The sequence below is a fragment of the Girardinichthys multiradiatus genome, chromosome 22, assembly GCF_021462225.1.
Source record: "Girardinichthys multiradiatus isolate DD_20200921_A chromosome 22, DD_fGirMul_XY1, whole genome shotgun sequence".
NCBI lineage: Eukaryota > Metazoa > Chordata > Actinopteri > Cyprinodontiformes > Goodeidae > Girardinichthys > Girardinichthys multiradiatus.
The window spans coordinates 20,142,097-20,156,357 of record NC_061814.1 but is presented as its reverse complement, the minus strand read 5'-3'; the positions used below and the strand labels follow the sequence as shown (position 1 = coordinate 20,156,357).

The 14,261-nt window shown below is 38.8% G+C and overlaps 1 protein-coding gene across 1 annotated transcript in view; it reads left to right on the top strand.

Moving 5' to 3' along the window:
* The window catches only part of adam12b (ADAM metallopeptidase domain 12b), a 144,187-nt gene that overhangs the window by 118,092 nt on the left and 11,834 nt on the right, over positions 1-14,261 (top strand). The window contains 5 exon segments of the mRNA XM_047350627.1: positions 4,507-4,584; positions 6,702-6,810; positions 7,054-7,240; positions 8,886-8,994; positions 10,439-10,693. Coding sequence (XP_047206583.1) covers positions 4,507-4,584; positions 6,702-6,810; positions 7,054-7,240; positions 8,886-8,994; positions 10,439-10,693 — 738 coding nt within the window.

Here is a 14,261-nt window from a genome sequence, read left to right as displayed (position 1 = left end):
CAGAGCACATATGTGTCTTTATATTAAAGAAATTGGGCAGTAATTGACATTATATTAGATTAAAGACGTGGTAAAAGATAATTGTGACACAGAATAGGCATATTTTGTTGTTAAATTTTATAATTCTAAAGTTGCTCCGAAATGACATCTAAGGGGAAGTCTCTGGTCATTCATTGTGTGAGCATCAATGATAAACTGTTCAGGCAGAAGCCAAGTTGTGTTCAAAACAGCGTTAATATGGTGAAATGGTGCATTGCTGGTGGTGGCAGCAATACTACGACAGCAGCCGTTAGTCTGCACTACTTTACTGAAGTGAAGAGGATCAAAGCTGCCTGGATCAGAGCTGGAAAATTGACGAGGGACAGATGGGTTGGTCCCACCAAGCACAGCCAGTTGAGATGAGGTGAGGACTTTTGGGCAAACCGCTTCCAACAAGAAACCTCTGAATTCACAAGAGAAACTATGTCAGAGGTCGGTATATCTGACAGACGAAGGAGAATGTTGAAGCAGATGTCACAGCCACGCTGTTCAGAGCATCTGATGGGAAAAAAAGCCAAAGAAAAGGTTGTTGCTTGCTGCTGCTAAACAAATCAAGGCTCAAAAGTACATTTAGATATTGGTAGTTATGGTTAATAATGTTATTAATAATAATAATACCAAATTATTGTTATTAAAATAAGATAAATTACATGCACATACAATATATTTAGATAAATGTTTTTCTAAAGATCTAATGCTGCTCCATGCTGCTCAGCTTTGCCTCCGGTTGTTTCACTACATGCCGTATTTATGGTAACACTGGATTTACACTGTCTGCTCTGGTCTGGTCCAGCCGCAGTCAAAACTGCTTCATTTTTCGTTTTATGCATCCAGATATTTTCATGTGTTTTGTTCAACAATGGGTAAGTACAGTGAGTGCAGTGAAGCTACATTTGTTGATTAGTTTGATGCATTTAATATTTAATTGCTCGGTTTATATTACCTTTGTTAACCCAGTAACTGATCTAATTGATCTAATGTTAACAACTCTAATACATACATGTGTACATATAAATATATATGTGTATTTATTGATATAGCGAGATCTAGTCCGTCTTTAGTGAATTATTTAAAAAAACCTGAAGTTGTGCTCGTTCTGTTTCCTGGTGGTGAGGTATGATTCATGCATATTGACTCCGGTCGTGCCCCGGCATCCGGTAACAATAGACTCTGGTCAAATCAGATGGCCGTCTGCACGCTGCAGCACTTGTGCTCTGCCATCTGATGACAGCTGATTTTCTTCCTCTGACTCTGCTGCATCTCTCTCTGATAGTGACTGAAATACATCTAAAGAAATATCAGATTCTTCGCTGCTGTCTGTGTTGCTGGCCATAGTAGCAGCAGTCCGTTTACGTTCCGGGGTTCCCCCTTTACATCATAAAAGAGCGCAGAGGAGTAGTCTGGAAGTGCCTTTTTAGTGAAATGTTTGTATATCTCAACAACTGTTCATTTCAACGGCATGAATTTACTTTTTGAAATATTTTATTAATGGTTTCTTTCCATAAATGTAATTGGACTCATTTTAAAAATTTGATCTCACAGGCACTTTAAAATGTCTTTCCCACAGGGTCGGTCGATCACTAAATATATTCAGTATAGAAAGATAAAACTAGTGGTGTACATCACTGTAAAAGTAGCGTATCATATCCTGATGCATGAGAAGATATGCGGCACATCCTGGATTCTGATGCATACGCATCAATACATCAATATTCAATATTGAAGACACTTTTTTTTTTTCTTCATTTTTCTGATAATGATTTTTCGATATTTTGTTGAGACTAAAATCACAAAAAACCCTATTAAATTGTTCAACAAATGTTTTTGAATGAATAACTATCTTTTTCGGTAGTTATAATAAATGTCAGTCAACCCAGAAATGCCTGATCAGTGCATTTCTTATTTTGTTCTATTATCTACTGTGGAGTGTTTGTAGTGCTAAATCACTGTCATAAAAGAGGAATACGTGTATTGTTGTACCATTATTTCAGGCACTGAAGAGGGTTGAGCAGAGAGAAAGACATCTAATGAAGTTAACTCCTGAGTGATTTCAGGGATTTATTTTGTACATTTTGGGCTCCTGGCTGAACCCGCTCCAAAGGAATCAGTTATTTTATTAGGTATGCCTCTGAAATTATTCTTTAGAGCCACAGGCCTTGAAGCAAAACTACTTCTTAATTAGCTTTACAGAAGAACTTTCTTGTTCTCTCTCTTTGAGTTCATATGACATACAGCTGCCCCAAACCCCCGCAGTTTGGAGTTTAGCTTGTAAAAGGTCTTTGTAATTAAATCTTGAATGAACATTTAAGAGCTGGGGTATGAAAATGATTAGGTTGTGAGAAAAGGTTATTTAAATGTTGAGTTGACATAATAATAATCTAACAGAAACTGTGCACACATTTTTACATTAAGGTGCTTAATTGTCAGAAACTGAAGAGTAAGAAATCTGAGTGGTTTTATAATTTTAATACCGGAATTATAATCATTAAAGAACCAGGTGACAGGGTTTCATGGTCCTACTGATCTTTTCATTTACTCCTGTGTTCTCATACTTGCTGTTGTGCTCTTTATGCACAAAATGGCCATCAAGCATCCCAGCTTGTTTCCTGGCTACCGACTCCCAGGTCATGAATTCGAATGACTCATTATCTGGAAATGTTTATGTCCTGATGGTGTGTATTTGATGCCTTTGTTCTTTTAGAAAGGTTTTGGTGTTTTTCATACCAATCAGAGCATTAGACTGGTGGGACACAGCCTGCATTTCCGTGGCAATTAGAGAGGAAAATAAGAGCTGAAAACTGCTCACCTTAATTGAGGTCTTATTTTCAATATAAAAGCAACCAGCAGCCATTTTATTTAACCTGGATATTTCTTTGTTCTTAAAGATTCACAATGTTTTGCAGCATTTTGTTTCTTTGTGTTGTGGCTTCATACACTTTTTTGCAAATCTTGGGTTAGTCTATAAGATTATTGAAATTCCCATTTTCCATCATCCACAGAAAGCATCTATAACATTTTAACTATTATATATTTTTTGTAATGTTACAACCACTGTTTTTCAATGTATTTTATTGACAGACAAACACAAAATGCTAGCTCACTGTAACATAAAAGTGAAATGATACATAGTATATTTTAAATAAAAGTGTTTCATACATCCATATTCAGGCCTGCTCAGTCTATACTTTACAAACACTCTGTTGAACTGTCTTGTGCTGCAATAACCAGCTACTTCTTTGGGGTATGTCTCTATCAGCTTGGCCATCTGGAGATTGAAATTTTTGTCTATTCTTCACTGCAAAATAATTTAAGGTCTGTGAAAGTCAATTTAGTTCACAGTCATCTCTTGGTAGGTTTGTATCTGTAGCTATACTCTTTCCTTTTTAAAATGATTCAGTCAGTCATTTTCTACCGCTTATTCCATAGTGGGTCGCGGGGGAGCTGGTGCCTATCTCCAGCAGTCTATGGGCAGGAGGCAGGGTACACCCTGGACAAGTCGCCAGTCCATCGCAGGGCAACACACAAACAACCAAGCACACACACTCATACACCTAAGGGCAATTTAGAGTTACCAATTAACCTAACAGTCATGTTTTGGACTGTGGGAGGAAGCCAGAGTACCCGGTGAGAGCCCACACATGCACAGGGAAAACATGCAAACTCCATGCAGAAAGACCCCTGGCTGCATGCTGCAAGGCAACAGTGCTACCAACTGCGCCACCGTGCAGCCCTAAAATGATTCATTGAATATGAATTGATCTTCAAACCTTAGGAAATTGTTTCATAACCTAACCCTGTTTTAAATTTCACTAAACCTTTAAGCCTGTATGCTGTGTTATTGGTCTTCATGATGCTAAGATTCTCTAACTTTACAGAACAGCTGTGTTTATACTAGGGTGGAATTACACCCAGGTGGACTTGATATACTAATTAAGCGACTTCTGAAGGCAATAGGTTGCACAGTTTTTCACTCATTTATTTATAGCATTTAATTTTGTATTTTCAATGTGAAGAAATGTGAAAAAGTTCAAGGCGTGTTAATATTTCTGCTAGGTAGAATGATTCATACCTCTTGAACTACAACATACTTAATATTTTAATTAGTTAAAATATTAGTTAGGATTTTTAATTAAATGGAAAATCAGCAGGGACATTTTTCCATTATTTATTTAAAATACTTAATTTTAGTCATACTTTGTTGTATAATTGTCCTTACCTACAACATACATGTACTTTTTAACAACGACATCTTTTACTTGTGTATCATTTTAAATAAGCTGACGTCACAAAGAGCCATCTTTTGATGTCCGGCAGCCTTGCTTATTCCTTCAAATATTTTCGAACACAGATTTAACCGCTGATTAACAGTAGAGACCTAAATTAAAACTCATGAGGACACATTTCTTCTTCAATGAATTTCCATTCTAGTTCCTCTTGAAATGTTTAATAATGCTTTTCTCTTTATAGGTGTGCTTGAACCGGCAGTGCCAGAACGTCAGTGTCTTTGGCGTGCTCGAGTGCTCCGGAAAATGCAATGGACGAGGGGTGAGTGCAAAGTACCTTTTAGGCCAGTGCTTAGTGTTAAATTATGCAACATAGCGATGTTGCAAGCCTGGGGGGACTATGTACTGATCTGTTCATTCACATTAATGAAAGAGGTATACATTCAGGTACGCTCCCTCTCTACATTTTAATTGTAAATAATAAAAGAGTAACAGTGTATTTACAATGCAACCTGTTCAATCAGTCTTCATTGTTCCACTGACGTTAGATAGGTCCAGTTTAAAAACACTTATTAATTGTTAACTTCAAGCATTTTCTCTCTTGCACTAAGAAAGGGAGCAGTAGCAGTGATTCATTTGCAGTACATGTGTCCCTTCCCTGAAATGACCACCTTTATTTCTCTCACATCTCTTCTCAATAATTTAAAAAAAAGGATGCTTTTATGTTTTATTTACTCTGTTGTTTAGTGCTGTAAGTGCAGCATTCACCACAGGCTGATCTGGCCCACAGTAACCACTGATCTTCACTGTCAATTAAGTCAAGAGGGCAAGTGCAGTAAGGAAAAAAAGCTATCGCCTTATTGTGTAAATAATTAAACTTTTCCACAACATAAAAGCCAATCAATAAAACTCTTATTCTCTGCTACAAATAATCAGTAAAATTAATTTTTGCAAGAATTCTTAGAGCAATAAAGTGGTTAGATGTATCTTACCTCTTACAGGAAGAAATGCAGAAAAAAATGGACAAACCCCTCAGTGTAAGCTAGGGGAAGATGTAATTCTTTGAAGAATTTGAAGATTACTTTTTATTTGTTTTCTACCCCTTCAAGTGCCTCTTAACCCGATCACCTGGTGGATATGGTGCTTTATGCCTGGGGGCAAGGGAGGCACTGAGGATGTGCATCTGTGCTAAATGTAAATACTCCACATCTGCACGTCTGCCTCCTCATATATGCTCTCTTGTACTGACTGCTGCATTTTAATACTTCACTTGAGAATTCTCTTGCATAAAACATTTGGACCAGAAACCTGAGGCTTTATTGGATGGACTCTTTCACATAACTTTTTAAGTGTATTGCAAAACACATTTACTCATATTCCTTGAATGGGACTTTTTAGATTGCTACCGCTAACAGATTTCTTCCCAGGATTTCTTCCTAGGATCATCAACTTACCAGTTAGTTTTGTGTTAGACATGACACAACATTCTGGTCTCATCTGACCAGACCTTCTTGTTCTTGTTATGTGTGTCTCCTTCAATGCTTGTCACAACCTTTAAACTGGACTTCTTATGGCTTTCTTTCAACAGTACCTTTTTTTCTCTGTCATTCATTCATGAAGGCCAGATTTGTGGATTTCTTTTTATATGCGTAAAGGATCCTGTTATGATTTGTGGGTGTTTTGGGGTTTTTGTTGGTCTTATTTTTAGTTGGGGTTTGAATCATGCTTCTGTTTTCCTGGTCATGCTTTAGTTTTCGTATTCATGTTTTGCTAAGTTGTGTTCTTGGATTGGGCTTCTGTTTATGCTTTAGTTTCATGTTTTTCTAGTTATGTTTCTATTAGTTTGTTTTATTGGTTTTCTGTTTTTGTCTCAGTCACGTTTCGTTTTTATTCCTGCATCTGTCTGTCGTCTCAATCAGCTTCACTTGCTCCACTTGCATCTGTAATTAGTTTACTTGTTTCACCTGGTTCCCATTCCATTTATACACTTCTGTTCTGTTCAGTCATCGCGCAAACATTACATCTCATGTCTCGGATTTGGTTCATGTCATGCTTGCCTCGCCTGCCTGTTTTTGTTCCTGCCTTCTCTATTGAGTGAGTTTCTGTTATTCCAAGACTAAACTTTTAACCTACCGTCATGCTGCCTGCTTGTCTGCATTCCCAGGTCCTCCGTTTTACCACCCCGGACAGATCCTGCATCATTTCCCTTCCACTGCACAATTATGCCCTACTTTATGTTGGTCTGTCAAATAAAGTAGCAATAAAATACATTCAAATTTGTGATGCTAACCTGATAAAATATGAAAAGGTTCAAGGGGTATGAAAACTTTTGTAGGGCACTGTAACTGTTACAAGACACTGACTTTTTTCAATTGCTGAAAGGCAAACTAAATGACCCAGTATAGTGTATAATGTACTAAACATTTATCATTCTTGCAGGTGTGCAACAACAAGAAGAACTGCCACTGTGAAGCACAATGGGCTCCTCCATTCTGCGAGAAACCTGGCTTCGGTGGGAGCATTGACAGTGGGCCAATGAGACTGGCAGGTGGAGTGGGAAGTTTAATGTCTAACTTTTCTAATTTATGCAGTTTTTATTTATTTAATTTTGAATGAAATGGCTCTAAGTCAGCACTAAGTCAGGGAAAGCTCAAGGAATATATATATATATATAAATATATATTTATATATATATATATGCGTGTGTGTGTGTGTTTGTGTGTATGTAGCATCTTAGAGTTCATTAACTAGCTGTAACAGTCTTATGTCCTGTCATTGTTCTGTGCTGTAGATGTGCGTGTGTGTGTATTAATGTGCGTGTTGTCATATATGGCATCAGCCGACAGCGTGTCCATTACCGTGGCGGTCCTGGTCACCCTGGTCAGCCTCCTGGCGGCCACCGTCGTCATCTTTTTGAAGAGGAAAGCTCTGCTGCGTCTCTTCTTCAGCAACAAGAAGAGCACGTTGGAGAAACTCAGGTAATATGTGCACCTTTTAGAAGAATAAAACAAACCATACCAACTTTATTTGAAACAACCACAACGGAAACAAAGTGCAGCACATAACTGCTAACTAAAAAACATCAATTTACAGAAAAAAACATATATAAAAATCTGAAAAAATAAACAGAATAAAACCAGTTAAAACAAATAAGGTCAAACTAAGTCTCACTGGAGTTGAAAGCCAAATAATAAAAAAAGGATTTTTAAGGCAGGTTTTAAAACCAGACACTGAAGGCTGAGGAGTAACAATAGAGAAAGCCCTGCCACCTCTTAGCTTTCTCCTAGACCTTTGTTACTGCAGAAGCTGCTGTTTGGCAAACCTGAGGTACCAAAAAGGTAATAAAAATTAAATAAGGCTGCACAGTGGCACAGTTGGTAGCACTGTTGCCTTGCAGCAAGAAGGTCCTGGGTTCGACTCCTGGCCAGGGGTATAGAAAATGACTGACTGACATTAATGCCAAACTTTTCTGTCTATTCCCAACATTTTATAAGTGGTGAAATTAGTCAATTTAATCAGCTTTTAACTTTAATTTGCATTGCTTAATTAACTTGCAGTTGTTCTCGATATAAGAGGTAGCAGATCATTAATTTGCATTAAATATTGTAATTAGTACGAAATGAAATTGTTGTCTTTGGAAGATGTTCCTTCAAATAAACAGGAGACCAGCTGGAAGATGAAGCAAATAAAAAAGATTTTTGGCTGCTTACCAAGCATTCTATAGCACCACACGTTTCTTTCATATTAACATAAATGCAGTAAAACGATACAACTCATTTACGACTTGAATTAGTCAAATATGGATCTTTTTGTAAAGTCGGGCTTCTGGGAAAAAAGAACCATATAAACAAACCTGCATCAGACTTTGTACAATGTGATCTAACAGTAGCTGCATTAAGAGAAATAATTTACCACATTCCTGTTTTGGGAGTTCTGCATAAATAATGCTTAAAATGTAATATCCAAACATCAGCTTTTAGATCTTCAGGTAGAGCTTGTTTTCACCAGGTTTACTACTTTATGTTTTAATGGCCAGAGAGAGGTTATCTTTTAAATAATAGGAAGAACATTTGCTGGTGGGTGTCACCCTAAAAAATGGCAGAGTCTCCTAGAGCAATCAACGTTTATTTTTTACTTTTCATTTTTCGTTATCTGGCAACATAGCAGGAGATTCAGCATAGAACTAAATGTGACAAGCATTGAACATACAGTAAAAGAAACATTGCACCGAAGGTTTCCTGATAGAGATAGAAGTTACAAATCCTAAAGAATATGAAGGGATTCCAAATTTCTTCCCATTCTTGCATCAAAGCACACATCCCTAACTTTTATCTGGTTTTTACTAAGAACACAGTGCATCATAGGAACAGCTACTTTTTTAAGTATTTAAAAGCCAAATAATGGTTTGAATTTTGATTAAACTACACCAACCAAACATTTATTAAACTAAAAGAAATTGATTTTTAAATATTGGACCCAAACCCTTGGAGTCTGTCCAAATAAGACACACTCCAAACATTTGCACTTTGAAGTGTTTTAACTGAAAAAGAAATTTCATCTATCTAAATATACCTCAAATGTAAAAAAAAACAAAAAACAAAATGTAAATTTGATTTCTGATAGATCTGTGGAGGCAACCAGACCTACCAGCCCCATCAGGACTGAGTCCAGGTACAGACCCACACCACAACGCAAGCCTCCACCCAAACCCTCATCAGCCAATATTTATAAGGTGAGCTGCTTACTCTGTATATTTAACTATTTACTTTCTTAGAGCTCTTTGATAACCTGCCCCTAAAACTAATTTTTGAGTCATCATGCGGCCAGGTTTGTTGATAAAATAAGATCACAGCAAGCTGCAAAATTGATTCAGCCTCACCATATCTCAGGAAGGTGGAAATATTAATTACAGTGCTGTTGTTGACACGACATGGCCAAATTGTAATTGAGAGATGGCATCACTGAAATGAGTTGTAGGAGGTTGAAATTTGAACCCCTTTAATGTTTGTGATTTCGTTTTTCCTGCAAGGGGAGCATAGTTGATTGATTCAGGCAGTGGAAGAAAATAGGGTTTGATTTGTTTGCTGAAATTGATAAGCTTAGAGGTAGATTACTTATTATGTTGGTGCCTCAAAATAAAGGAGTGGACATTTATATGCATGAGCATGCATTGATCTGATATGAGTTTGCGTTTGCTTCTGTCTGCAGCCACTGAGAAAAAAACTTAAATCCAACGTCATAATCTAGTATAGAGGTTCATCCAGTTTATCTTTTTTATAGCTCACCAGAGTGAATCTTTGAAAAAGCCTATCCATTCTTATTATTCCGACATTAGCTGCCAGCCGCAAATGTCAGTCTGCATCACAGCAAAGCTCTTAGAAACATCTCCACTGCTGCGATGTGTGTTTGTGTATTTTTTTTGTCCAGCAGCCAAATCCTTTCTGACCCTTTAACATGCTTATTGGTAAACTCTAGCCTGAAAGAATTACAGCTGGTCAGGGCATTTGGTCAGAGTCTGGCTTTTACAAGTCCAGAAAATAGTATTCAGGTTTTATGTGTGACTTTGACATCAGCATTACACACAGAATACACGGAGTTTATGGCAACAATAGCTCCTTCAGTGGTCTCCTCCAGGAAAAAAGTGCAGATAAACACAAAAGCACGGAGTTGGGGGTAGTTTTTATGGGAAAGAAAAATAAAGACAGTATACACTTATTGGCAACAAAAGGTCTGCCTCAGGCTCTGTTCAGGAAAGAATCACTGCTAAATACAGCAAGACTGAACCAAGAGTACTTTCCATGTTAAATAAGACAACAAATACACAGAGTTACTGCGAGCAGTAGCCCAGTGGCTTCATTCAGTGGAGAAACAATGCTAAAGACAGAAGCACAGAGTGATTTCTATAGGAAGTAAAACATGAGGGATACAGAGTCAATGGCAGAAATAACTCATTTAATGGCCAGGTAATAGACATTGCTAAATATTGAAGCACTAAGCCATTTGTACTTTCTATGTCACTGGCTTAAAAATCAAATTAGGTAGTTTATAAGATGTAAAATTTCATGTGTACTTTCAGTTTGGTTGTACTCTCTGTGTTTATGCTGGTACCTTGTCAATCATTTAGCTTAACTTTTCAAATACTGAAAATCACTACTTTTCATCATTTTTCCTTTTAGCCTTCTTTCCTGAGTGCAGAGCCTCTGCTCCCTGCTCACAACTTCCACTCCCACAGCCTGCGCAGACTGCCTCTCTACCAGCCCCTGCACATCAGCCAGCCCATGCCCGTTTCTCTGAGCGTGGGCCAGCCCACCCTGCCTCCTCTGCCAACCCATCACCACCGAGTCCTGCCCAGCCACTCATCGGTCTCACCTCTTCCAGTGCCGCCTTTTCTCAGCCTGCCACGCAAGCATCCTTTGTACAGAGTGGAGCAGGTATGTTAGAGTAATATCAGCTATGTGAATTACTCAGATCTTCTTTCAGGGTTTCTATGAAGTCTGGAAAACACTGTGATTGAACTATTTTCCAAGTCAGTAAGAAAAATAGAGTGTGGAAAAACTGTTGTATTTCCTGGCTTTATTCTCTGTTCCATTGTCTAAACACTATCCATCCATCCATCCGTCCATCCATCCGTCCATCCATCCATCCATCCATCCATCCAAAACCCCATCTGCTGAGGATGATTACATGGTGCAGTTGAATGGTCAGCCGCAGAAAAAAAAGTCTATTGTCGTATTTTCTTTGAACACAGTTTTTATAATATACTGCTTAACCATATGACAAAACTTAATATTAGGATAATTTAGGGAAAGTAAAAGCTCAACATTTCAATACATTTCAAACCTCATGCTTTTATGTCCTGAATGTAACAAAAACCAGTAGATTAGAAAGTTTGAATTAATCTAAAACCTGCTGTGGTAATGTATTCAGTGGTAATGTAGAATATATGCAGATTGTACTTAACCTAAAATGGGCCACCTGTTTGTCCATTTTTTAAGGCTGCAGCTAAGCTCGCTGTGGTAGGTTGTGCTTGCCTGCATATCCACAACAAAAATTCAATCTGTCTCCCTCTTTGTGCCCCCTCTCCTGAGTAAAGCTCTGCTTTCTGTTGAGCTGGGGGGTATTGGATGCAGAGGAGATAATAAATCCATCTGTCTGCTCAGGTGGTGGATCCAAAATCTTGACCGGCATTGTTGTACCAACACAGCAATAGGAGCTGCTCTGGATGTCGAGAAATGAAATAGGCAGATGTGATATAAAAAAGGAGGAAGACGTTAAACCATTTAATTTTTGGGGAAGGAACCTAACAACAGTGCAGATGTAAAGCCAGTGCATTAGAGATTCACAGCCGCACGAATCATATTTATATTTATCTTTGACTTTAATAGTTTACATGAGCAGCATTAACTAATTATTTTTGCTTATATAAATATATAAATATTGTGTAACCCTACCTGCAAATAAGTTACAAAATAAAATATATAGATATAGATATAGATACAGATATAGATAAAGGGTGTCCCAACAGCTTTAAAATGAGTAATTTGGGTGTAATTTCCATTTTGGTGTTGCTGTTAGCAACTTCGCAAATTAGAGTTGATTTTATTTATGGCCACAAAAAGAAGCAAATAAACTCTACATTCAACTCTAATTAGCCTTATACAGGTCCTTCTCAAAATATTAGCATATTGTGATAAAGTTCATTATTTTCCATAATGTCATGATGAAAATTTAACATTCATATATTTTAGATTCATTGCACACTAACTGAAATATTTCAGGTCTTTTATTGTCTTAATACGGATGATTTTGGCATACAGCTCATGAAAACCCAAAATTCCTATCTCACAAAATTAGCATATTTCATCCGACCAATAAAAGAAAAGTGTTTTTAATACAAAAAACGTCAACCTTTAAATAATCATGTACAGTTATGCACTCAATACTTGGTCGGGAATCCTTTTGCAGAAATGACTGCTTCAATGCGGCGTGGCATGGAGGCAATCAGCCTGTGGCACTGCTGAGGTCTTATGGAGGCCCAGGATGCTTCGATAGCGGCCTTTAGCTCATCCAGAGTGTTGGTTCTTGAGTCTCTCAACGTTCTCTTCACAATATCCCACAGATTCTCTATGGGGTTCAGGTCAGGAGAGTTGGCAGGCCAATTGAGCACAGTGATACCATGGTCAGTAAACCATTTACCAGTGGTTTTGGCACTGTGAGCAGGTGCCAGGTCGTGCTGAAAAATGAAATCTTCATCTCCATAAAACTTTTCAGCAGATGGAAGCATGAAGTGCTCCAAAATCTCCTGATAGCTAGCTGCATTGACCCTGCCCTTGATAAAACACAGTGGACCAACACCAGCAGCTGACACGGCACCCCAGACCATCACTGACTGTGGGTACTTGACACTGGACTTCTGGCATTTTGGCATTTCCTTCTCCCCAGTCTTCCTCCAGACTCTGGCACCTTGATTTCTGAATGACATGCAGAATTTGCTTTCATCCGAAAAAAGTACTTTGGACCACTGAGCAACAGTCCAGTGCTGCTTCTCTGTAGCCCAGGTCTGGGGAATGCGGCACCTGTAGCCCATTTCCTGCACATGCCTGTGCACGGTGGCTCTGGATGTTTCTACTCCAGACTCAGTCCACTGCTTCCGCAGGTCCCCCAAGGTCTGGAATCGGCCCTTCTCCACAATCTTCCTCAGGGTCCGGTCACCTCTTCTCGTTGTGCAGCGTTTTCTGCCACACTTTTTCCTTCCCACAGACTTCCCACTGAGGTGCCTTGATACAGCACTCTGGGAACAGTCTATTCGTTCAGAAATTTCTTTCTGTGTCTTACCCTCTTGCTTGAGGGTGTCAATAGTGGCCTTCTGGACAGCAGTCAGGTCGGCAGTCTTACCCATGATTGGGGTTTTGAGTGATGAACCAGGCTGGGAGTTTTAAAGGCCTCAGGAATCTTTTGCAGGTGTTTAGAGTTAACTCATTGATTCAGATGATTAGGTTCATAGCTCATTTAGAGACCCTTTTAATGATATGCTAATTTTGTGAGATAGGAATTTTGGGTTTTCATGAGCTGTATGCCAAAATCATCCGTATTAAGACAATACAAGACCTGAAATATTTCAGTTAGTGTGCAATGAATCTAAAATATATGAATGTTAAATTTTCATCATGACATTATGGAAAATAATGAACTTTATCACAATATGCTAATATTTTGAGAAGGACCTGTATTGTGATCCAACAATAAGGTCTCACATGGAGTTATCTTAACTCCATACCTGGTTGCTGAGTGAGTCAGAGCTATTGTACGGTTCAGGACGGAGGACCCAGAATTTCAGCCAGAAACAGAATAAAAGTTAAACAATTTATTCAGGCGCAGCGCACAAATACTCAGGACTCCACCAGCCGGGAACCTGGGATCACTTAACAGAGTCCGTGTAGGACGGAGGAATCAGAATAGGCTCCTTTGCGGGGTGCGGTCCTGGCAGTCTCCAGACCGGGAGGATCGGTGCGGAACACGCCGCAGCCAGAAGTCGGATTGCTGACAGGGGGAAAGATCCAAGGCTCGGTAGTCAAGGGGGGGCAGTAACTGGGTGAAACCAGGGAGGCAGACTCAGGCAGACAAATCCAGGGGTGAGGCAGGAGGCTTTGGTCGAGAGGCAGAAACAAGGTCGTAATCCAGAGGCGAGAGACATCTAATGAGGGTCAGGCAAGGCAGGGAAATCCAAGATAAAAAAGTGGTCAACAACGTGGTCAGGCAGGAAGGAATGCTGGACATCTACTAACTGGTAGGTTTTCGAAAATCTGGCACTGTCTGCCTGTCTGAGGGCTGAATATAACTGCAGAAAAACAGGTGCATGGCATGATTGATTGCACTCCAGTGCAGTAGCAGACAGGTGAAGCAGATTAGCCGATTACATGAAGACAGAGCAGGCAGACGGGCCAGAATCATAACAGCTATATGCTCCACTTGGTACTACGATAAAATTTAAGATTGATT